The sequence below is a fragment of the Mustela erminea genome, chromosome 7, assembly GCF_009829155.1.
Source record: "Mustela erminea isolate mMusErm1 chromosome 7, mMusErm1.Pri, whole genome shotgun sequence".
In the NCBI taxonomy this organism is placed as follows: domain Eukaryota; kingdom Metazoa; phylum Chordata; class Mammalia; order Carnivora; family Mustelidae; genus Mustela; species Mustela erminea.
Window position 1 is genome coordinate 30692708 of NC_045620.1, and position 25035 is coordinate 30717742.

A 25035-nucleotide genomic window follows, 5' to 3' on the forward strand; every position below is an offset into this window, starting at 1 on the left:
CTTATGACCCGAGGGAGAGTTGGCACAAGAGTGGGTTCCCAGTCAAAGTTCAGCTTAATTGTTCCTGGGCACAGCTCCAATTGCAAGAGATGGAATTATCAGCTCCGCTGACAGTGGGTCAAGTGCAGCTTCACTGTCACATTCCTAACGAGGCACGTGGTCTATAGCTAGCCGGAGAACAGGCTCATGCCGCTCCATCTTCTCCCTTCTCCCCACCTGCCCAAGTTCTTTGTCCACCTGGCGATGGGGGTCTCAGCCCAAATACAAAATCATCGAGCCAGTACCAGTTTGAAGTTGGAAATACACATGTGCCCAAGCTATTTTAATTCCCCCCAGGGTGGTAAAGTTTAACTTAAAAATGTTATGTTGGGGGCACCTGGATGGCTCAGTGGGTTAAACCTCTGCATTCAGCTCAGGTGATGATCTCGGGGTCCTGGGATCAAGCCCCGCATCGGGCTCTCTGCTCAGTGGGGAGACTGCTTCCTCCTCTCTCTCTCTGCCTGCCTCTCCACCTATTTGAGATCTCTGTCTGTCAAATAAATAAATATGTATCTTAAAAAAAAAAAAAAGGTTATGGTGAACACTTGGGTGGCTCAGTTGGCTAAATGTCTACCTTCAGCTCAGGTCATGATCCCAGGATCCTGGGATCAAGTCCAATTATCGGGCTCCATCTCTGTCTGCTGCTCCCCCTGCTTGTGCTCGCTCTCTCATTCTCTCTGACAAATAAAATCTTTTAAAAAAATGTTATGGTAATGATGGGTGCTAAAACTGGTTTACTTTAAATTTAGATTAACATAAAGTTTTCATGTTCCAAAAAAATGCTGATTTATTTCAAAGTGAACACTCTGAGATTCCAAAAGACCCCAAGTCTATTATTCAGGCAACAGCCACCTGTCATCGCCTGCACCATGGTGTTCACGTTTTAAAGCATGTTTACAAGGGGAGGGGGGACAGAGAATTCCAGGAAGGACACCCAGATCTCAGGCCAAATCTGGCAGTGCAAATGAAGCGGGTGGACTAGGCAGATGAACACTTCATTTTCCTGCCACTCTAAAACCCATCCCCCCCCTTCTAATTTGTTTGTCCTCAAACAGCCTGTGTAGCAGGTGGGGCAGGCAGCAGGTGTAGCAGGAGGCTCAGAGGTGAGGGGTGTGCCCGAGCCCACGCATCTTGGCCAAGCAGAGAAGGGGAAAGGGTAAGCCAGCCACAGGTCCTCAGCCCAGGGTTCTGTCCAACCACAGGCTTGCTGACTTTCTACCTTACAAATATTATGCAAGCAATGCAGACTACAATGTAGGAAAATTATAAAAGGTGAATAAGCAAAAAGAAAGACAAAATCCTGAAGACCACTCATCACCCCAGCTGGGTAACAACAACGTAACATTTGGCCTATTGATTCTGAGCAGCTGGATATTTACAGGGCATCACTGGGTCTGGGGCACCAGGGTTAGAGAGGGACATGGGACCACTGACGTCACCCTTGCCCTTGAAGCACTAATAGGTCCATCATCTGACCCAAAATGGAATCACACTTCACAACATGCTTCCTAACTAGCCTGTAGCCCCTATTAATGCCACCTCAACAGATGGAAATAAGCAACTGCACCTCAGTGGCTACTTAGCATTCTGCCTTATGCACATACCACGTCTTGTTACACAATTTCCATATGGTGTGACACCAGGAGCATAAACAACTGTGGTAGATCACCCCTCCTGGCACCTATCTACACATCTCCTTAGGGCAGGTTCCTAGGACTGGAATGGATCTGTCAAACAGTAAATGCCTTATGAAAAAGCTCTTTTTTTCCTTATTAAAAAGCTTCTGATACAAACTGCCAAATACACAAAAGTTGAAAGAATTTACAAATCCCACCCAGAGACCAAAGACATCCACTTGCTTCTTACTGCAATACCAGGTCTTATACTTTTTTTTTTTTTTTTTAAAGATTTATTTGAGAGAGAGAGACACCGAGACAGCGCAAGTGAGGAGGGGCAGAGGGACAGGGTCCCTGCTGAGCTGGGAGCCCACCAGGGCCTGATTCCAGGACCCGAGATCATGGCCTGAGCCGAAATCAAGAGTCAGAGGCTTAACCAACTGAGCCACGCTGGCGCCCCATAAAGTCTTATACTTTTAAATACCTACCAATTTCGTCAATTTAAAAAATTATCGTCGTTTAACTTTCATTCCTTACACTGAAGAGTATGTATCTCAGCATTGTTCACAACAGCGAATACTTTAAACAACAAGCATGAGTATCAATGGGGGAATGGTTTCATAAATTCTACACTATTCCATACTATTCAGCATTGTGCAATTTTACAAAGAATGGAGCAGATCTAAACACACAGTCTTAGAGAGATGAGCCCAGAAAACTGTTAGGGTGAAAAGCAGACGATCCTGGTAAAGCTGCATCTGTCACTATGTTTGTGTTCAGGCATACAGGGCAAATACGAACTTCTCACTCATCAATTGTGACTTTATTTATTTATTTATTTATTTTTGAGGTGAGGGAGTGGGTGGGAGGAAATATTATTTTAATTTAGATTTCCCTGTTTAATTACTGTTAAACTTCAAATGACTAGAATTTTAATATATTTAATATATGTGGTGATGGTACATGGGGGTTCCTTACACTATTCTGTATTTGAACAGGTTTGAAAACTGTATGAAAGTAATCAAAATAATGTTTTCTCATGAAAAGCAGCTGTCATCCAGAACCAATGCTTAGAGTTGGGAATGTCACCCCATTTATCCTCTCTTGAGAACCTGCCTCTAACTGTGCCTCTCTTGGCTGACTTAGGAACCCGTGTCAGTATAGTCTGACCTACCATCACTGCCCCCACTGCTAATAAAATCCCTGTGAAGGGGCGCCTAGGTGGCTCCAGCAGTTAAGCGGCTGACTCTTGATTTTGGCTCAGGTCATGATCTCAGGGTCCTGGGATCGAGCCCCACATTGGGCTCCACGCTCAGCAGGGAGTCTGCTTCGTGATTCTCTCTCTCTCCCTTTGTCCCTCCCCCAGCTCTCTAAAATAAATAAATCTTAAAAAAAAAAAATCCCTGTGAATATGCAGCATTGTGATAACCGGGGAGGCTAACCCTTTTTACATACTAGTTAGCTATTTATACTTCCTTTATTTGATTAAATGGCTGCTCATATGATACCCTTCATCCATTATTCCACCAGGACTCTCCCTTGATGAAACTATAAATTAAGGACCTTAACCTTTTTAATGGAATTTGTTGTAAATATATCCAAGATTCATTTATAGTTTAGTTTGTGGTTTATTTTTTTTAAGATTTTATGTATTTATTTCACAGAGATCACAAGTAGGCAGAGAGGCAGGCAGAGAAAGAGGAGGAAGCAGGCTCCCCACCAAGCAGAGAGCCCGATGTAGGGCTTGATCCCAGGACCCTGGGATCATGATCTGAGCCAAAGGCAGAGGCTTAATTTCAGTGGGTTTTGATGGGAGTTTTAAATGCATCAGTAGTAAAATCGATCAGTCTTTCCCTTTACAATATCTGCTTTAAGAAGGATCTTCCTCTGGACGGCTGGGTGGCTCAATGGGTTAAATGTCTGCCTTTAGCTCATGTTATGACCCCAGGGTCCCGAGATGGAGTCCCGCATCAGGATCCCTGTTCTGTGGGGCGTCTGCTTCTCCCTCTGACCTCACACACTCTCTCTTGCAAAAATAAATAATCTTTAAAAAAACATATCTTCTCCGCCCATGATTAAATATTTATGTACATTTTCTTCTGGCACATTTATTGTTTTACTTTCTATACTTAAGTCTTTAATTCAACCGAAATATAATTTAATATAAACTAGGAATCTAAATTTTTTCTAAATAATTTTTCTCATGTAATTCTTCTATTCCCCACTGATTTCCGATATGATTGCCATCTGACACTAAATATTAATTTCTTCTTGGTTCTGTTTCGGTCACTCCTATTCTGCTCTACCAATGTCTATCCTTCCCAGGGCTACAGTATTGTTATTAAGTTCTGAAACGTATTTTAATTCTTGTAAGAGCAAGTCACCATTCCCTTCTCTCTGACTTCTTTGGGAATGGCCCAAATTACTTTATTTTCTTTTTCACTGACTAGCACGTCCAGAACAATCTTAAATGATACTGGTAATAACAAACACGCTCATCTTGGTTTCTGATTTCGGCAGGCAGGCCTGATATCGGTCTCTCACTGTTAAAGGACGAGGCACTTAAAACTTTTATTCATGAAAGATCCTTCTATTCCCATACTGCTAGTAATTGGCAGCAGAGATAGAGACTGAATTTGACTGATTTAGTTGTCATCATGGTTTTTTATTAATTAAATCCACCATGGGCCTATAATAAATTTTCTAGGGACGTCTGGGTGGCTCAGTGGGTTCAAGCCTCTGCCTTCCACTCAGGTCATGATCCCAGGGTCCTGGGATGGAGCCCCACATTGGGCTTTCTGCTCAGCAGGGAGCCTGCTTCCCCCCTGCCCCCTCTGCCTGCCTCTCTGCCTACTTGTGATCTCTGTCTGTCAAATAAATAAATAAAATCTTTAAAAAAATAATAAAAAATTAAAAAAAAAAAAAAAAGAATCTGCCATGTAGAGAAAACTGGCTGGGAAGTTTCCCTGGTTTCTCAAAGTGCCAGAACCACTTAACGAGTGTGGGAATTTGCCCTTCCTTGAAATACAATATACTCCCCAACCACTGGAGCCCAGAACTTTTATTAGAGATAAAATCCTCTGACAGCATTCTTGCCTCTTCCTGCGTCAGGGGTATACTCACAAGCCCCAGTCCTCCCCTTGCTTATTATGAGGTGCTTACTAAACACCTGCTCTGTGACAGGCAGTGGGCCAGGTGCTGGAGGTGCCAAGGGGACCAGAACTGAGCCGAAGCCTTACAGAGCTGGTAGCCCAAGTACAAAAGGAGTTGGCTGGAAACTAAAAAACAGGAGAGCCAAAAGGAAAAGCTGGACAATGGATACACAGAAACAACTGAGGAAATTTTCCCATGAACAGAGAAAAAAATGATTTGGAAAGCAGAGGAAGGGCTTGGAAGGTCCAACATTCTAAAAGTTCCAGAAAGGGACAAGCAGGAATGGAGGGGAGGAAGGCACCTTGAAATAATTCAGGATCATTTCCACCCCACCCCCACCCCCAAATGTCTGAGATTCCAGAGTGAAAAGGCCCCAAGTGCCCAGTGCGAGATATAAACAGAATGAGGGACTGTGAGGAAGGTTTCAGACACAGACAACGAAAAGACCTACAAGCTTCCAAAATTCTAGCTTGTGTCCAAGTAGAGTTTCACAAGGTGGAGAAAGGAGTAGAGAGTGACCAAGTACTTCACAGGGCTGTGAATGGGCAAGAAGGGAGCAAGCAGAAGTTGGAGACCAGTCTGGAAGCAATGACCGAGGATGAGGACTGTCCAGTGGCGGGACGGGCTCTGGAGGTGAGGCAGAAAGATGGCGTGCACGTGGGGAGAGAGAGGAAGCAAAGAATCAGGGACACCTGCAGGACTTCTGGCTTCACCAGCTGGCTGCGTATTGTGGCTCTGATCGAGAACAAGATGGCAGGAGGGGAGGAGTGGTTTGGGAGTCAAAAGCTTGACCCTTTCTTCCTCTGAAGTTTGAGGTGTCTTGTGTCCCAGCACCTGGAGGGTGCAGGCCTGGGCTTGGACCTGAAGTCTAGCGTCTGGAGGTCTGGCTTCAGGCTTCTGTGGAAGTCACCAGCATAACAGAGGCTTGCCAGGGTTGTGCACTAGACGGGGTCCCCCAGGGGAAAAGCATGTGGTGGGGAGGCAGCCTGAAACCAGGTTCTGAGGAACCCTGGCATTGAATGATCAGGGTGAGAAGGAGCCTGTTTGGGTTTTTATGTTTTTCTGGAAACCACCCATTTTATTAATTTGCTGTCATTCTTTTTAAATTTGGGGACAGGAAGCACAGCTAGAACTCTTCCTCCATGGACCTAGGGCTTTATCCACCATTTGGGCCTTCACCCCCTTCCCTGCTCAGTTAGCCTTGCCAGAAGCGTGTCCATGTGTTATTTTCCAAAGAACCAATGTTGGGATTCTTCACTTTTATTTTTTCCGTATTTTTGTATATATATTAATTTTTGGTCCCCTGCTTCCATTAGCCTCCATTTTTATCCTGTTTTTCTAGATTCTAGAGATAAGCTCTTCATGTACTTTGCTTTAAGATTGTGTGGGCTTGTTTGTTTGTTTTTTAAGATTTTAAAAATTTATTTGAGAGAGTGAGAGTGGTGCAGGGGAGAGCAGAGGGAGAGGAATAAGCAGACAGCCACCCAGGCACCCTAAGACTGTGCATTTTTTTTAGAACTCTGACTGCTCTGTGGGATTGGTCGGTTCTTACCCTAATCTTCTAAAATTATCAGTAATTGTGAACTTTCAATTTCCCCTCTGACTAGGAGCAATTTATAACAGCACTTTCCAGCTTCTAAGTGATCTGGGGTTTTGTTCACCCTTTTGCTGCTGGTTTCTAACTACCGTGTGATGGTAATTACATCTTCTCCTTCTTGCAACTTACTGCATTTCACTGAACAGACATTCTTCCACGCCCTTCTACACACCCGTGCTGGTATGGGCAATACTGACCAACCTTCAGTAAAATGAGAAAATTAAGAACAATCCTGGACATTTCCACATACCTTAATCTGTAAGGAGAGATGGATTATAATTTCGCAAGGATGCACTTTACTCGTTCCAGCACAGACCGGCAGGATTAAATGTTACAGGGTAAATTCTGGTCAAACTGTTTGGGTTCTAAAAACCACGGCAGCCACCTACTGGCTGTGCAAGCCTGGGCAACGAACTTTGCCTCTTTGTGCCTCTGCTTCTTTTCCTGTTGAATGGGGTGAACGGCAGTGCCTACCTTAACTTACAGTGCATACGAGTGTGTGGCAAAGCTGTACCAAAGCACAGGCTCAGGCAGGGCGCATGCTGTTAGACAATTAGAGAAGATCTCACAAAACAAAACAACTGGAAAATTCCTTTCTATGATTATTTACTTGGTTTTAGGAATTTCACTGATTGGCAAAATTCCAGGTTTTGTACCATTTCCCTCTGACAAGATCAACTCTTACATGTGCTCTTCAGGCACACAAAAAGAATGTGGGTTCTATTTGTGGTATAGAGTTCTATGGCTCTAATAATCAATCTTATAATATTACCAAGGTCCTGGATGTCTTTACTGACAACACATCAAGGGGTAAATGACATCTTTAATGGACTCGCACTTCCACACTGAAGGACCAGCAATGCCTGGCAGGACTCAGGCAGGAGCCTGGGGAGTCACATCTCCTATCAATGCCAACACACAGTCCTACAGCATCCCTGTCTCCTGCCAATCGGGAAGGTTTTTTTGAGTCTCATCTATAGGATCTGGCTTCTCAGTGTTTCCATTCATGTATGCAAGAGACTTGGCATGACCTCAAAAGTTAAAAACTAATGGCATCACCATTTTATACCCCCTTCCTAAAGCCCGAAGCCTTACAACCCTCACTCTACACATGGCTGCCAAACAGGTCTTTGGAATACCTTGACTGCAATGTCACTCCCCAACCTCTGGGACTTAAACCCTTCAATAACTTTCTGCCAAGAAACAGATCAAGTTTAAACTGTCAGACTATTCTTACTTTGAAATTAAAAAAAAAAAAAAATACCACCTATCTCCTAAGCTCTGTGTAAATGCTCAGAACACCACGAACACCCCCATCCCACACTGCCGAGGCTGCCGCTGGGTGGTGAGAAGGGGAGGTGCTGACAGTCTGTGCCGAGCGGTCCAGAGCACTCACAGCATGGCGATGCCCCAGTGCTTCCCCGCTCTCTCTCCTGCTGCCTGGAAGCCGGACAGCCCGATGAGGGCCACCGTGGGTGTAATGGTCAGGGGCCCGATGTATTTCAGCAGAGCCCCAGGCAGGCCGAGGAGGCCAATGACCACTTCTATCAGTGAGGACATGATGATGGCGCCCTGGATCTGGAACGAGAGAGGCCAGAGACAGGAGAGTGAGCAGCCTGTAGATCGTAGACTCCAAATGTCACCCACAACCACACTGGACAGTTCTGCCAAGCAGCGACTTACTACCTAACAGGCATGACACAGCTGGAAAATTCCTGAGGCCTCAAAAGAAACCAGTGGAGTGAGTGGGGTCTAGCCAACCTATGAATCACATGGTCACTATAGGAGCATCACATAAACGGGCACTGATAGATGTACCGCCAACCTGCCACCCCACGGACAAGTGAGAGAGTTATCATTCCCACTCAAGACATGGGACATTCAAAGCCAGCCTCAGAGGAACACTCCAGCACAGACTCTAGAGTGAGTCCCTGAGGAACATTGAGAAGGAGGTATTATTGATACAAATTCTAAAAGAACCCTCCTACAGAGGGGAAGGGCTGTGTCTGCGTCCATTATGAACTAATGGTAAAAGATCTTCCAGGTTTGGGAAGATCTGGATAAACCGTCAGCCATTCTTCATGGCTGAGGACTCCCAGCTGTGTTCTCTTGCCCTGTTCTGTTCAAGTGCACCAGAGCAGACCAGTATCTTTAATTCCTTCCCCACACACAGGCAAACACAGGCTGGGATGAAGAGTTCTGCTGCCCATAGGCCAGCCTCTGTCACTCCCTGCCAGGGAGCCGTGTCCCGCTGGGCCAGTTACACTGGAGGTTGTGTATCCGGTCTGTGGGCACACGGTAAGGGGCAGGGAGGGAAATGAAGGGCAAGAAACAACACTGGACGGCGGCATAAAGCATTTCTGCACACTTCATTTTATGGTGATGGCACCTTAGTTTCAAAGAAGAAATAAACATGTCCAAAGTTGGAAAAGAAAAGGAGGGCTTAGCGCAAGGGAAGCACAAATTCTTGGGAAGCGGGGAAGAAACACAAAGAAGCCGCATGCAGACCTTGCTCAAGTTTTACCTCGCGTATCCGGGGGTACCAAATGTGCTCTGTGTGCAGCAGCTCTGTGGTTCCATTGGACACTGAAACATCTTGAAAACAAAAACAAAGACAGTATTTTTTTGGAGTGACACTGATGTTTCACAGGATATATTCATTTCACTCTTTGTAAGGAGAAATTTCTTCCCTGTTTTACGTATATTTGTATAAAATACCCATCCCTGAAATTCCTGTTACGACAGTATGGCTTACCATACTGAAAGGTGGACTCCCAACGCTAACGTAACCACATGTAGTCATCGACTGAGCGCTCCCGGAGCGTCAAAAGCTGACTGAACTGGGGATGCATACTGCTAGTGGCCTCCTCACACAAAGACCAACCTTTGCAAGCAGTGGAACTAACTGAAATGCCTGATAGCAAGGCTGCTGACTGAGGTTTTTCTAAAGTCTGGAGAAAACAGAGGGCCTTTTCCAGTTCCTAAATCAAATCCGTGGTCACCAACTAACTCCTAGGAGCAAGGAAGGAAACGAAGGTTGGAAAACTTTGCTCCTAGAACCAAAAAGTGTAACAGTATTTTGAGAGTACAACAGGACTATCTGATTTTTCTCAAACCCCCTATCTGATTTTTTCCTGACCTTATCAGGCTATTTAAGGATCTCTGTAATCACTAACGGGGTGGGGTGGGGGTGGGGAGTGAAAGTCATTTGCAGAAAACCAAAGCAGCCAGGTCCTTCAAAAGCAAAGATGGTTCAGAGAAGGGATGCTGATGCAGCAAAGAGAGTGATTACTGGTGGTTCATAAAATCCACTGAAAGAAAAGAGGCAGAAAAATAGCACAAATGTTGTTCTAGTCCATTCCCATATTTATCAATTTCATTAGCATAGAGAAATGAGGCTCCTTCTGGTCCTTACTTGCTCTGGGGTTAGGGATGAATGAGTGGGGGAGAGAGAGAGACAGAAACACGATCCACAGACTGGAGTATTCTAAGCGGTTTGTTGCTTCTGTGTTCTGTGCCTGATTCCAGAAAGGATTTAAGGCCGCCGAGGGCAGCACGTTCAGGCCTCCCTTCTATCACCTGCGCTAAGGGACCCCAATGACGTACGTGGAAATAACTGCAGTTACCTGTGGTGTTACATTTCCATTTATCTAAAGACAGGATGGCTCGAGCAGGGGCCAGAAATGCAAAAGCACTGGCCTGAAACAGGGGTAACCTAAAAGAAACGAGACCAAAACCATGATCACGGCATCAGGAACTACCGAGGTAGTTCACGATTTGACAGCTTAACAGTCTTTTCCATAGACACACAGCACATGAGTAAATGCAGGCACGCGCGGGAGAAAGAGCCCCGGGCTACACAGATCTCCTCTGCACGCGGCCAGGGCCGCCAGCTTCTCCGTCCTCCCCTCCTGCTGCTCTCCCCAAACACAGCCCTGCATGGGCCCTGGGGGAGCCCTGTGGTCAGCGCCCACACCCCAATACCAGGCCCTGCTATCACCACCTTTCCCCTCGGGGGTGGGGGATGTTGGGCATTCGGGCGTCTTGCTCTCCTGCTGAGCTTGTGAGCTCCTTCTTAAATACCGGTGTGTCTTCCAATTTACCACCCTCCTCCTCTTCCCCTTCACATCCTTATTGGTTATCACAGGAGAAAAATCTATCCCCCCCAACCCATCATTCCATTTTGTAAATCAAAAACTGCCCTAAATCCTACAGGATAAGCATCACAATCACATTAGTGATCTAGAACTACTGAGGAAAGAAAAGCTGTAAGTTACAAATCAGCGGTAGACATCATATCTTGCTTAATCATAAAAAATACTCAAGAGTTCTAAACCCTATTTTTAAAGAACCCCGAAAGCATGCAGACTCTCTGTAAAATCTCCTGCCTTCAATCCTCAAATGCCACCATTCAATTACATTTTAGATACTCTATGCTGCCTTTTTGAACACCTAAGCTACTCAAATTCAAAAGATTTTTGAATGTGTACAACATTTCAACTATAAATGTATGAAGGTAGCTTTACAGGCTAACATGAGAACTTGACTGCTATTTTTAATATTTTCAGGGTGAAATCTAAAAATGACTCCTTCTATTGGCAGGGCTGGCAACTCCCAGATGTCCAGATCCTTCTGAAATATTCCCCAGCAGCCTTGTGTCAGAGTCCTGGCCAGTGGACCGGCACCCGGCACATGCCCCCCTGTGCTCTGACAGCACATCTGACCCCAACTGGAACAGGAAGTGGGCTAAGAGGAGGTGGCTCTGGCTGAAGGAGCCTTGTTACAAGCCCAGCGCTGGCACACACCTCTCTGCGCCAGCCAGGGGCTCAAGATTCTCTTGTTCTCCTGGCTGTTTCAGTCATGCCATGAAATCACTGTGAGCAGGCAGGATGCTGGCTGGCGCTAGGGTGCCATAGGGCTGCACAGGGCAGACCAGAGGCATTGCTGGCCGTCATTCATGTGGGCACGCCCTCTACCAACCGTCCATTTACGATTACCTGTCAGAAGGGCCCAGAGCACAGTACCATCGAAAGTGGGAGTGAAGGTGACCTGAAGTGGGAATATACATTAAAGGAAAACACTGTTTGGTTGGATAAATTTTCAGAAATGCTCTGAAGGGGCAAAGGGAGGTCAACATCTCATCTGGAATGGATGCCATCTCAAATGACTCAAATAACATCTGCTTTACTATTGTTTTGGATTTTCAGCATCACATCCCAGGGCCACATAACGTGGATTGCATTTAGAGACCTCGTCCTAGAAATGGTGCCATCAACACCATACTGCTTGACTCACTGGTAGCAAAGTAAAGACTGGCTCTGGGTTCCACTCCCAGGGACATGAACTACTCCTGACCTCGTCTGGACCAGACCATCACCTGGGCACCTTTCAGGGCAAATATTTTATGGCTTAACCATGACCAAAGGTGCTGAGAACACAGCTGCAAAGAATCTCCCTCATTTCAAGCAACTGGGGCTCCTGCATTCCTTTGAAAGTGTGTGGTAACAGAAAATCCCCACCTGTGCTACCCCAGGCTCGCAGGACTCTGGAAAGGGCTGGCTCACACGTTCACGGTTCAACCCCGAGCACACTGCCCACCCCACACAGCACTGGCAGGCGGACAGGGGCGGCTGCTGTACACACTAGATACTCTCAGTGGCTGACGGGGCTTTCTGAAGCTCTTCCCCAGCAGACAGCTGACCGTCTGCCTGCACAGGGCTCATCCCTCTACACTTGGTCACACACCAGTCACCACCTTGGGTCCCTGGGCTCCCCCATTGTGGGCAGGACTGCCCACTCTTTTACTTTGTCCTGACAGCAGGAAGGGAAACGAATCAAACTGTGCCTGTCTTTACACCGGGGGCTGGCAAACCGGCCCATGAACCCAATCTAGCAAATGACTTGTCTTTGTGAGGAAGGTTTCCCCAGGACACAGCCACAGTTGTCTGCAGCTGCTTTGGGGTTACAATGGTAGAGCCTAGTAGTCCCAAGAGAGACCACAGAGCCCAAAATGTTTACTGCTTGTCCCTTTACCGGAAAAGTGTGCCGCCCCAGTGTAGAGGAAAAGTATTATCTGAAACACGGGAAGAGGTGGTGGGTTTTTGCAGATGAGCTTTTAAGGTTAATAGTGTCCCTAAACGTTACGAGGAAACAAATCTGAGCAGACAGGCACCTTTACTGTGCTGACACATTCCCATGTCGGGCTCTAGCCTTAGGATGGAGAAAAACCTAACCTCAGCCTTATTTTCTTTAGAACTCAGTTGGAGGCGTCCCATTTCCTCCTCTGAACCCAGGAGACCAGAGCCCCGGACCCCACGCTCTTTCTCAATAGCCCCTTCACAGACCTGCACTCTAGCTTCTCACTTCTGAGCCTTTGCCCTTCTCAGTCATCAACTCACTTCCAACAATCAATTTTTATTCCTCATTCAAAGGCACAGAGAAAATACCACGTCCTCCAGGAAACATTCCAAGATCTCCTTCCTTGGGTTCAAAATGCTTTCCCCTATAACTCAGGCTTTTCTGTCCGCGACTTCTCCAAGTCACCCTGCAAGCTGCCAGGAAGCTGCTTCATGATCCCTGGGGTGCTGGTTGAAAACAGCAATTTCTGCATCTCACCCTGGCCTGGTGCATCAGTCTCGGATGAGGCCTCCAGTCTGCATACGGAACAATCATTTCTGGCTAAAGCTGAGGCACCAGGCACCACAAAGGCAGACTACCCCCGTGCCAGTAAAGGGATTTACTGCTTTACAGTGACAGAAAAAACAACCCCCGGGCTGCCGAGGAAGCCCAGTCCATTTTAGTGGCGAGTGGGATTTAGAAACCAAGATGAAACACCAGGTGGGCTCACAGTTACTGGGGTGGCATTTAGTGAATAGAGCTAGGATTCATTGTTGAATCGTGGGGTCACAATGACACCTGTAGCTCAGCCCAGTATTATCTCCTTTCTTTCCATATTTATGTCTCTCCTTTCCCTACACTGAGCGTCCCGATTTCCATCACCATCAATATGTTATTCATTTGGTTTATCCTGTAACAAAATACAGCACAGAATTACACCAAAATCATAACTAACAAGACTACTAAAGGGACCTGGGTGGCTCAGATGGTTGGGCGTCTGCCTTCGGCTCAGGTCATGATCCCAGAGTCCTGGGATCAAGAGTCCTGCATCAGGCTCCCTGCTCAGCCTCTGCCTCTCTCTTTGTCTCTCATGAATAAATAAATGAAATCCTTTAAAAAAAAAAAATGACTACTAAGATTATTAAGGCTATTAATATTTTGGGGCGCCTGGGTGGCTCATTTGACTAACGTGTCTGCCTTCAGCTCAGGTCAAGATCTCAGGGTCCTGGGATCAAGCCCCAGGTCAGGCTCCCTGCTAAGCAGGGAGCCGGCTTCTCCCTTGCCCTCTGCCTGCTGTTCCATCTGCCTGTGCTCTCTCTGTCGAATAAACTCTTAAAAAAAAAAAAAAAAGACTATTAAGATTTCTGTTTTCCATCACATTCAGGGCATGGAAAGTACTGTGTTCTGAAGTCTGTGAATGAATTCTTTTCTGTGTGGTTAGCAATTTGACATGTAGTTAGGCTCATGGGTTTCTGTAATTTTAGGATTTGCTTTTCTTCATCCTTTCAGATTTAGGTTTTGAGCATGTTGAACATTTGTACAGTTTAAAAATCAAACCACAGAGAGATATACCAGAAGAGTCTCACTCCTACCCCATCCCTTCCGTCCCATTCTCAGCTACTTCCTACAGGTAACCATTTTCCTTCATTCGTAATTATCCTTGTTCCCATGCCTGCACTCACATTTTTTGCCACTTGTTTTTTCCTGCATATCCTGGAACTTACTCTCTACCACTACAGAGATCGTCCCCATTTTTTCTCAGGGCTGCATGGACTATAGTGTGTGATGCACAAACAGCAGCCAGTCTCCTGCAGATACGCATTTGAGTTGTTAAATATTTTGCCATTACAAATGATATAGCAATAAACAACTTTGGGGCACTGTTTTGCATTTATGGGAGTGTATCTTCAGTGTAAATTTCTCTAAGTGGGATTGCTAGATCAAATGGTAAATGCATATATACTCTAGATATTGTAAAATTCTTCATAAGGGTTGAACTATTTTCACTCCTGACAGCAATGTATAAGATGTTCTCCTACAGTCTTGCCATCAGAGTGGCTCATTGAAATTTTTATTTTTTGTGAATCTACCAAAGGTGAGAAGTGGTATCTGAGAGTAGCTTTAGTTTAATTATTATAAATTGACATTCTTACATATGGAGAAGAACTTTTCTATGATCTATTCATGTCTTCTGCTTTTTCTGCCTACATAATTTTTGGAACCTTTTTAAAATATGTTCACTTGTAGCTGGTGAAACCATTCTGGAAAACAGAATGGAGGATCCTCAAAAAGTTGAAAACAGAGCCACCCTACGACTCAGCAATCACGCAACTGGGTATTTACCCTAAAGATACAAATGTAGTGATCCAAACAGGCACATGCACCTGAATGTTTATAGCAGCAATGTCCACAATAGCCAAACTATGGAAAGAACCTAGATGTCCATCAACAGATTACTGGATAAAGATGTGGTATACATACATACATATATACACAAACGCATACGTGTGCACACCCCCCACACAATGGAATACTATGCAGTCATCAAAACCCCCCCAAATTGCAACGCCATGGATGGAACTAGAGGGTATTATGCTAAGAGAAATAAGTCAATCAGAGAAAGACAATTATATGATCTCTCTGATAGGAGGATTTTGAGATGCGGTGAGGGGGTTGTGGGGGTAGGGAGGGAAAAAATTGAAACAAGATGGGATCAGGAGGGAGACAACCCATAAGAGAATCTTAATCTCAGGAAACAAACTGAGGTTGCTGGAGGGGAGTGGGGTAGGAGGGATAGGGTGGCTGGGTGATGGACACTGGGGAGAGTATGTGCTATGGTGAGTGCTATGAATTGTGTAAGACTGATGATTCACAGACAAGTAATATATTATACATTAATTTTTTTTAAAAAGTACACTTGTGGTAAGCACTGGGTGACGTATGGAATTGTTGAATCACTGTCTTATATACAAGAAACTAACATAACACTATGTTAACTACATTGAAATTAAAAATTTTTTAAATATTTTTTAAAATGGAAGAAATAAATAAAAATATATTCTTTCATTCTTAAAATACCTGGACTTTTAAGAGTCCTTTCTGTATTAGAGATTTGGACTTTATCTGTGATACATTAGAAATACTTTCCTAGTTTGTCATTTTTATGGTATATTTTTACAATGTAAAGTTTAAAATTTTTTATATTTAATGTTATCAAATTTGTTATCCTTTTGTTTTTGGGGTTTGAGTCCTAGTTTAAAAGTCTTTCCCTACTTCTAGGTTATATAGGATTTAACCCTTGTTTTATTCTAATACTTATATAGTTTCATGATTCTTGCATTTGGATCTCTAATCCATTCTGGATTGACTAAACAAAACAAAACAAAACCTCCTCACTAAAGACAAGTGTTATCTTTTCTGTTTTTCACCCCCAAGTATAACATTTTCTCTTCAAGTTTGTGCTGTTCTTGTTTTACAGGCAAATGCTAAAATTAGATGAATGCTCCAGTCAGCACTTCCAGTCACAGAGTCCTGGAGATCCTCAGTGGGAAGCAGCCAACTCGCTTCCTTCCCAAGCCATAGCTCACAGCCGGGGCTTTGTCCAGACAGAGCACAGGAATTCATGAGGGCTAGCTGGATATGATTTTGATAACCTCCTTGTCAAGTGTAACAGTATCAACTACTTCCAGTCAAGAGTTTGTTAGCCTAAAACACTTTCATGAGAACTGAATTCGATAACCCCACATGTACTAAGTCTCCTAGCCCCGGGAGCATCAGAAACGCTCACAGAGAAACAGCATGTCAAATGAAGGGGAAATATCCTGGAAAAGCCAGTGTTGAAGGAGCTAAACCTGAGTAGGCTCAGTGGAGAGGTGGCGGGTGCTCAGGCCGCACGAGGAGTGGATGACGTACCCTAACCATTTTCTGATGGCCTGAGATAGATTCAGGGCCCCACCCTGGCCAGGGGACCCTGTCAGTGTGGCTGAGGAGTGCACGCAACCACCTACTACATGGACCAAGGACATGACGCTCAGCCAGACAGCCTAGCCCTTGCCCCCCTGCACCCGCCTGCCTCCTTCCCTTCCAGAAGGCCCACTAAAATAATGAGAGCAAACAGGCAGGTGTGGACAGGTTCCAGGCATTATCTCATTTGATGCTAACAATTTCACCATTATTAATTACCACTTTACAGATGAGGGAAGACGGCTTTCAGAGAACAGGCAGCTTGTCCAAAGTCACAAGGCTGGAAAACAGTGGAACAGGAATGCTGCCTGCTCTGACGCCAAAGCTCTCCATACAGCTGGTTGGGGGCTGAGGCAAAGCTAATGACCTCAAAAGTCATTAGCTCCAAGTTCTCACTGGCTCCCAATTCTATAACCTCCTACCCAAAATTTGAGTTAAATGGACTTTTTTTTTTTTTAAGTTAGGGGAAAACCTTGTAATCTGCTACTATATGCCTGCTTCATGTGACAGAATATGAAAGACTCTCACCCTCATGGTTATTCTGGCAAACATGGCTCACCCTGAATCAACAGTGCTTTTGGCCCCATCCCGCAGGTTACAACAGAGAAGGGCAATTGTCGAAAAAAATCAAATACCACCCTGAGGACACAGTCAGACAAATTCAAACCACTGGACTCAACAAGACATCTGGCCTGGGTGCTTTATGGAGGCAAAGCTATGGAGGAAAGATGTGAGGACAGCCTATTATTCAGAGACCAAAGAGATACACTAAACAAATGTGCCACATGACCCAGACTGCATCCAGATTCAGGAAGGTGGAGAGGACAGTAGGGAAGATATTTTAGGGACCTCCTGGGAAATTAAACAGCCTACATGTTAGATTGTATAGCAGAACAACAGTGCTCTCAGATGTGGTAAGTCATCCAGTGGGACCCTCAGTCCCACAAGTTTTTATGGGTCAGCTGGCACGGAAGCCACTTTACTTTCAAGGGGTTCAAAAAACTGCACGTATACCCCAAGTACATATACGGAAACAGAATGCAGGAGACTTCCCAATCTCCCCCATCCCCAATCTAATCACTGCTTCCCTCCACCCTTGCAAGTTTTATGAACAGTTAAGAGTTCAGAGCCCTCAGGGCCGCCTGGGTGGTGTTCAGTAGTTAAGTGCTGCCTTCGGCTCAGGTCATGATCCCAGGGTCCTGGGATTGAACTCCACACCAGGCTCCCGCTCAGGGGAAAGCCTGCTTCTCCCTCTCCCTCTGACACTGTTTGTATTATATTCCCTCTCTTGTGCTCTCTGTCAAATAAATAAATAAAATCTTAAAAAAAGAGATTTCAGAGCCCCAGACCTGAGAGTTGGAGGTATCCTGCAGCCACCCCGTACTCAGTGAGCACACATCACGTACAGGCCCCAAGAACTCAGGAAGGTGAGAGAGAGGGGAGCGCCCTCTTCAGGACAGACAATCTGCTTAGAGAACAGGCTGCTGCACCAGCTACTAGGATGCTCTTGGCCCAATCCCTACCATTTCTCAGCAAAGAAAGGCAGGCCTGTGGTGAACTGGAGGGGCTCCTCTGGGAAGGGGCCAGCCCACCTGTAGTCTAGTCTTTTGTGAGAGAGCTCAGAGGGAGGTTTTGCCCAGGCAAAAGACTGAGGTAACCCCCAAACAAAGCACCTGCCACACTTCAGGAAAGATGGTGTTGGGGGGGGGGGGGGCGGGCAGAGTTCCCGGATCCTCCTTCACCCCTAGTTCTGCACTGACACCTGGGGTGAGGGGTGAGGACTCTGGAAAGCTCAGAGCTGTACAGAGACTTGGCCTCTATTTTAAGAGGTGGCAGCAGCCAAAGTGATACAGTAGCTGAGTCCTCCCTGAAGCCAGGGAGGCAACACTGCTGCCAGCTGGCTAGCATTGGGGGGTGGGGGGAGAGGGGGAGGTGCAGGGGAATCGGAACAAACTTGCCCCAATCTCTCAGGATTTCAAAGCTTTGCATTAATTCTTGGAACAAGGCTCAGGAGTTCCCGGGACTGACATCACAAACTAACCAAAATGAGAACTGTTAAAACCTCAGTTGAGGGAACTCAGCAATGAAGACGTTGTTGAAAGCAGAGTGCAGGGGGTAAAGGTCAATGGGCAGGAGCAAGAAGGAAAAGGCAAGGTGGGGAGGGGGAGGAGGGAGGCGGCGGCAGCAGCAGCCTTGGCAGAATGGCTATCCCCAGCAGGCTGAGGCTCTGGGCAGCACGAAAGCCACAGGAATCATGGGGCATCAGGGACTGAGACCCACAATGACCACCATTTCCAAACCATCATGGTCCCCAGAGGAAAGGAAAGCACTTGGTGCAGAGGGAGGTGTGCAGGGAAGGGAGGAGGTCTGCAGCACACATGGTGTGGCCTCGGCCAGCCCCGCCAGGTGACCCGCCCCCAAGGAGCCTTCACTTGGCAGCATCCTGAAGCTGGCGCTTGGGGCTTACACAAAGACACACACTGGCTTCACCTCCACCGGTTCCTGAGCAATTCTCAGGAATAAAACAGGTTTCCAGGAATAGTGTGCCACTCTCCACCTGGGTGCCTGTGTGAAGTGAGGAGGAGGGACAACCTGGTCATAGCCCACAGCTCAGGGACACTGACACTTTCCTCCATCTTCGGCTCTAAACCCAGCTTTCTCAAAGTGAAGGGCCCGTGCCCACTGCACACGGTACAAGAGAGCACTGGGCACTCAACACAGGCAGGGGGGTGGGGGAGTGTAGGCAAAACCCTGTACAGAACTCAGACACTTCGTGGTCTGACAATAGGTCCTAGATACCATGCAAGCTGAACATGAAACTCTTTTCCCTCTGCGGCTCCAAGCCTAAGGAAATGGGCACTAAACTACAAACACACGCATACACAGACCACCTACAATCCTTACAGCTGGGACACGGAGAATAAAGCCTGCTCCCAACACCAGCAGCCCCCCTCCCACACTGTCCCACCCTTGCCATCCCCGCAACCCCAACGGCTTTATCTATTTCTTTGATCCTGTGGTGATCCGGAAGTAAATACGTGAGTCTGTTAAAATGATCCTTCACGGCCTATAGTGAGCATCCAGCAGAACTGTAAGATCTTTCAAGGACTCATTCTCTATCAAGTCTCAGATGGACTTTAGGAAGCTTGTAATAATCTATTTGCACAATAATGGCAAAATGTCACCTACAGGCCACCTTCAGAAGAGCCACCTCTCCTTTTCACAAAAGGAAACAGAGCTGGGGAGGTCATTTGCTCCAAATCAGAGGGCTGAGCGGGTCCCTCTAACCTCCTGTGCTTGCTGCACTCCCCCATGTGTGATGGGAAAAGAAACCATTATTTGCCACCTGCCTTCAGCTAATGCTTTACACCAAGTACTGTAGGTTCTGACTGCCCACAGGATTACAGTTCATCATTAAAATGTCCAACAAGGGGGTGCCTGGGTGGCTCAGTGGGTTAAGCCTCTGCCTTCAGCTCGGGTCATGATCTCAGGGTCCTGGGATGGAGCCCCGCATTGGGCTCTCTGCTCAGCAGGGAGTCTGCTTCCCTCTCTCTCTCTCTGCCTGCCTCTCTGCCTACTATGATCTCTGTCAGATAAATAAATAAAATCTTTAAAATAAAATAAAATATCCAACACCCTGATTTTTTTAAAAAGTAGATCGATTACCTTTATTAGTTGCAATCCTGTTAGTTTTCCTTAGAACAGTAATACTTCACTTTTAGTGTTACTCATCCATTAAAGCAGCATCACCGCACTGCCAAATTAACCACACACAACTAAACACCTGACACGTGCATCCCACCTTTATCTGGGTCAGCGCCGGCAGCATGGCCTTGGGGAGCCTCTGGAACAGACCCTGGGAGGCCCCTCCTCCACCCCATCCTGAGTAGGAGCCGGGTGGAGCCGGGTATCTCAGTACCATGGACGGCTCCTCACGCTGAGGTCCTAGGCCTGCCTTGCTCCGGGGAAACATGGGAGGAGGGGCTGTGTAGGGGAGGCAGGGGGATATGTGGCCACTGTTTGGATTTCTGCTCTTCTCTCACTCAACCTACAGGAAATGGGCCAAGGGCATAGGAAGTGGTTCCACTGGAGAGGGGAGCCCTGCCCCTTGGGGCCCAGAGGAAGAAGGGAAAGAGCAGGGATTAGAGAAGTCAGTTCTCTAGTGGGAGGGGTGAAGGGTGGGGAGATGCAGAGGAGATAGAACACTTGAATATATAGGTGCAGCAAACAAACCTCAGAGGTGGTGACCAGCCAGGCAGGAAGGGGGAAACACCCCTCACCATCTCAGTTCACCTGTGCTCAGCAGGCCCTCAAATATACAGTGTACAAACACTGAAACGAATGTATCAATAACAGCTTAAGGCTTTGCAGAGTTGGAATCCACAGCACTAGCAGCAAGGATCCCAGGCACGAAAACAGTGCTGCTAGCACAGAGGAGAGCAAGAGTTAACCCAGTGCAAGAAGGGCCAGAAGCCTGAGGGGGTGACACTGGGGGGTGGGTTGCTCCCTCAATTCTCCCCAGACCCAAAGGCAGCTGATTCAAATTCATCCAATCATATTCTTTAATAATCAACACACACCAAGGCACACCCGTGTTTTTCTTTCCACTTTAGGATCAAAAGCAGGAATGGACTTCCAGAACGCAGGCTACAGCTGAACTCATCATTCAACCCTGAAAAACACACACGTACACACACTCTGTCTCCATCTGTCTTTCCCCACTGGCCCCTGGCTAGCTCCACACAGGGACCCTGAAACCTCTAACATTTTCCTTCCTATTTCCCCTCCAGAATCCTTGCATGAATCCCACTGTCTTTCTCCTAGATATCCCTGGTCCCCTGAATCTGGCCCATCACCCTCTCCACACTATATCCAAGTAATGTCTTTCAAGGCGCAGCCCCAGTAGGCAAGTGCCCCGCCAGTGGAGCCCAAGCAAGCTCTCTTGTCCCACTGAGAACACCCAAGCATCAGAGACTGGCCCACAGCCTGGCCTCTGGTCAAGGGGGAGGCCTCATCAGGCTGACCTCCTGACTTTGCCCCTTCCCTGCCCAGGATGGAAGTTCCTTCAACCCTCCTGGGCCAGGAGCCCACTGAGTCATCAAGACCCATCTCACATGCTACCACCTCTCCTAGGACTCTCCCTTCAAATCCCCAAAGGTGCAGGTGGCTGTCCCGTAAGCCTCATAGCACATGCTCATCTCAGCAACTCGCACAGCTGGGTCCAGGCACCTGGGGCCTCCCACACAGACTGTTCGCTGCCTATCTGCTGGAACAGGTCAGTACTTTCCTCCTCTTTTTTCCCACGTTAAGAGTATGGACACCACCACACTGTGACAGCCACAGAAAATCCACATCCCAAGACGAAACCACATGAAAGCACCTCAACACACGTTGTCCTGCCCCAGTTGCACACATTCACTAACACGGTTGGCAGACAGACACCCACCTCCCAATCTATAGCTAGGCACGCAGCCACACCACAGTGAGGATGGGACCCACGGCTTCCCACACCTCCCAAGGACATGGGTGGGGCTTCCCCGACACAACGCTCCCACCATGAAACTGAGCAAAGAAAGCCACACTCACCACGCCTCTTGGGCACAGGGTGCAGACAGGCACTTAGTGCACACACAAATGTTTGCATGCGCACATCTACTGCAGCTCTACAGGCTGGGTCCCCAAGCAATCCCAGCAGGTATTTCAAAGCCCTCTCCTATTCCTTCTCGGCTCAGCTGCTAGGGGGTGGGTGCATAGACCCAAGCTGTTCTGTTTAGGTCTCTTGTGCCCCAAGATGGGTAAGGGGTAAGGGGGTCCTGAATGGGTGCCCTCCCATCACTTTGCCCTCACCCAAAGGCCCCCCCCCCACTTCTGTCTCACCAGCAGGCAACTGTGCCTGCGGCTGCCAGGCTCAACTGTCAGCCAGGACTAGCCTCCTTGGCATAAGACCAGTGCAGAGCTGCACACTGCATATTTTACTACACTAAAGACATATGCTTCCACTCTTCTGATCAATCAGCAATCTTCACTCTTCAGATCAACTAGCAATCTCAACTGTAAGCACTGCCCAGTTTTACAGATGGTTTGTGCAACGAGTTCCCCAAGGCGTCAGCTGTTTAGAAAAAGAACAATCCCCAGCCACCCTGCCAAAGAACCAATGGCCTGTATAGAAGGTAAGGCTCCCGAGTCAGTCAACAAAAGCTTTTTAATACACTCTGGATTTGAAATACAGAACCTCGAATGCTTTCTCAAAGGACTGAAAGATGCTCCCAACCAAATTTATCTACCTGGCTCTAAGAAAATAACTCAAGTCCTCCTTGGAATGCCCAGAACACATCCCTTCCCTCTCACAGGTCAATGACACCCTGCCCCTCCCCTCACAGGTCCTCTAAGGAGACCATCCCCCTGGGGTAAGGGAGGTGCTCAGAGTGGTGGCTACAGGCAGGCTTTCAGGGGCTGGGGTTGGACAACTCCAAGAGCTGGGCACCCCCACAGCCTTCTATCCATCCACAGACCTGCCAGGAAGCTGCCCTATCCCTTCCCAGGACGCAGCCTGCAAGGCCAATCAGAACACCTTAACTCTGCTCACAGACCTTCCCGTATTTCTCCTGTCCCCAGGTAAGGGCAACCCTCGGGAGGTCCCTGAGGGTTCAGACTCCTCAGAATACAGTTCACGAGTCTCAAGCTGCCCTCTGTAGCTTCTTGTTCTTGTTCCCCCGGCAGAGAAGGCAAAGCCCTCCTCAGGCTGTCTCTGACAGAGCAGGGGACAGAACTCCCGAGTGTAATCTGCTGCCCTTCCACTGGGGACAGAGGGTCCTGCTGCAGCAGGCTCCAGGCCGAGAGCAGAGCCGGGGGCGAAGGAGGAGGCTGAACTGTGATGAGGGTGGAAGAGCAGAGAGCAGAGGAATGAGCGGCCCGCACAAGGAGGCAGGCAAGGACGGTTCTTTTCCTTCTCGTGCCAGCTCCATACCCATTTGAGCTGGGGGCTGGGGATGCAAGGTGAACCAGCCAGAGCCCTGGCACCGAGGGGAGCACAATCCCATGGGAAAAGACATGAAAACAAAAAAGGACAGAGTGGACTAAGAGCCACATCAGAAGACTGTACACGAGATGCATGTGTGGGGATTCAGAGGAGGCAACAACAGAAGCCTTGGGGACACAGGCGTGCTTCACAGAGGGGGAGGGACAAGCCGGGAGGATAAGCAGGGTTTACTGGTGGCTGGGGAGCACAAGCATAGGAGGAGAAACAGCGGGCTCAGGGAGGAGCTCAGCCCAAAGCAAGTGCAGGGCTCAGAGGCCAGCCCACGGCAGGGTGGTGGGACAGAGAGCAAGGGAGAAGCCTATAGGGTGGGAGTGGTCAGACTTTGAACGGGGAGTGGGGCTACAGCCTGGCAGGCAGCCCAGGGGAAGATGCAACGGGAGCAAGATGGGCAGGGGGAGCACAGAGTGGAGAGCAGAGCCACCCTGGAGGCAGGGAAACCAGTGGGCACGAGCAGAGCAGTTAGGTCTGAACTAAAGGAAGGGGGACAGGAAGGGGATACTGGAGAGAATGAGACCTGCCCACTGGGGACCCGGAAGGAGAGGAGAGTGAGTCTGAGTCTCCAGCTTGCCCGCCTGGGGAAGAGAGGCTGGGCCCTCCACCAAGAAAAGAAACACGGGGGTGGGGGTTGGGGGGTTGACCATGGCCACTAGAATGCTCCCCACCCCGCCAGCTCCAGCTAGTCCTTCCAAGCAGCCCTGAGTGAGTGGCCTCACTCCATGCCTCAGGGGGCTTCAGCACCCCAATTCAACACCCCAATCTCACCTGCATCCAAACGTTGTCTGCAGCAAGGTTGTGATTCCCACGCAGAAGAAAATGGTCCCGATGAGCTGGCTGGTGGCCCACTGGTCGTAGCCCACGCACATGGCGTCGGCCAGCAGGAAGGGCACGGCGATGGTGCCACTGAAGCACGTCAGGTAGTGCTGTGGGCGACAGGAGGGGTTGGGGAGAGAGGAGCGCTTCCTCGTGTTTCTGTCCGATCCTATCCGAACCGGAGCCCCGGCTGTTTGTGAACAACAGCCCACAGGAAGACTCTCTGGTGTTCAGGGTACATATGCCTACCCTGTAGCACATCCTCTCCCTTCTTTAGCGCTTCTCCTTCCTGGCAGTTTCCTGTCTATGGCTCGACCGAGCCCGGCCTGCACAGGTGAGGTTTATTTACAGAACTCTGACTGGGAACACCTGCTTTGTTCAAATGCTTTTTTAGCATCAGTTACTAAGATCTGAGATCCCTTTCCTCTAATCTGTTGGCACAAATTGTGTTGCATGGAACTATTCTTAAAACAAGCCCTCAGCAGTCATGCTAGGTTTTTCTTCTCGGGTGTGATTTGCCAATATTTCACGTGGCATTCTACATATATATTCTTGAGATCATCTGTCTCCCTTTTATTTATTTATTTTTTCTTAAATTCTCTCCAGTCTGTGGGTCAAAGTTACACAAGCGTCTACGCACAGGGTGTTTCCCATCTTTTTCTAGGGCCTGGCATTGTTTGACTACCATCAGGAAAGGGTTA

General features: G+C 47.7%; 1 protein-coding gene across 7 annotated transcripts in view; it reads right to left on the minus strand.

Moving 5' to 3' along the window:
* The window catches only part of SLC23A2 (solute carrier family 23 member 2), a 130139-nt gene that overhangs the window by 21065 nt on the left and 84039 nt on the right, over positions 1-25035 (minus strand). For all 7 annotated transcript variants that reach the window (XM_032351346.1, XM_032351345.1, XM_032351341.1 and 4 more), the window contains 4 exons: positions 24287-24444; positions 10032-10120; positions 8930-9000; positions 7802-7983 (listed from right to left, as the gene is read on the minus strand). In XM_032351346.1, coding sequence (XP_032207237.1) covers positions 7802-7983; positions 8930-9000; positions 10032-10120; positions 24287-24444 — 500 coding nt within the window. The remainder of the gene's footprint in view (positions 1-7801; positions 7984-8929; positions 9001-10031; positions 10121-24286; positions 24445-25035) is intronic.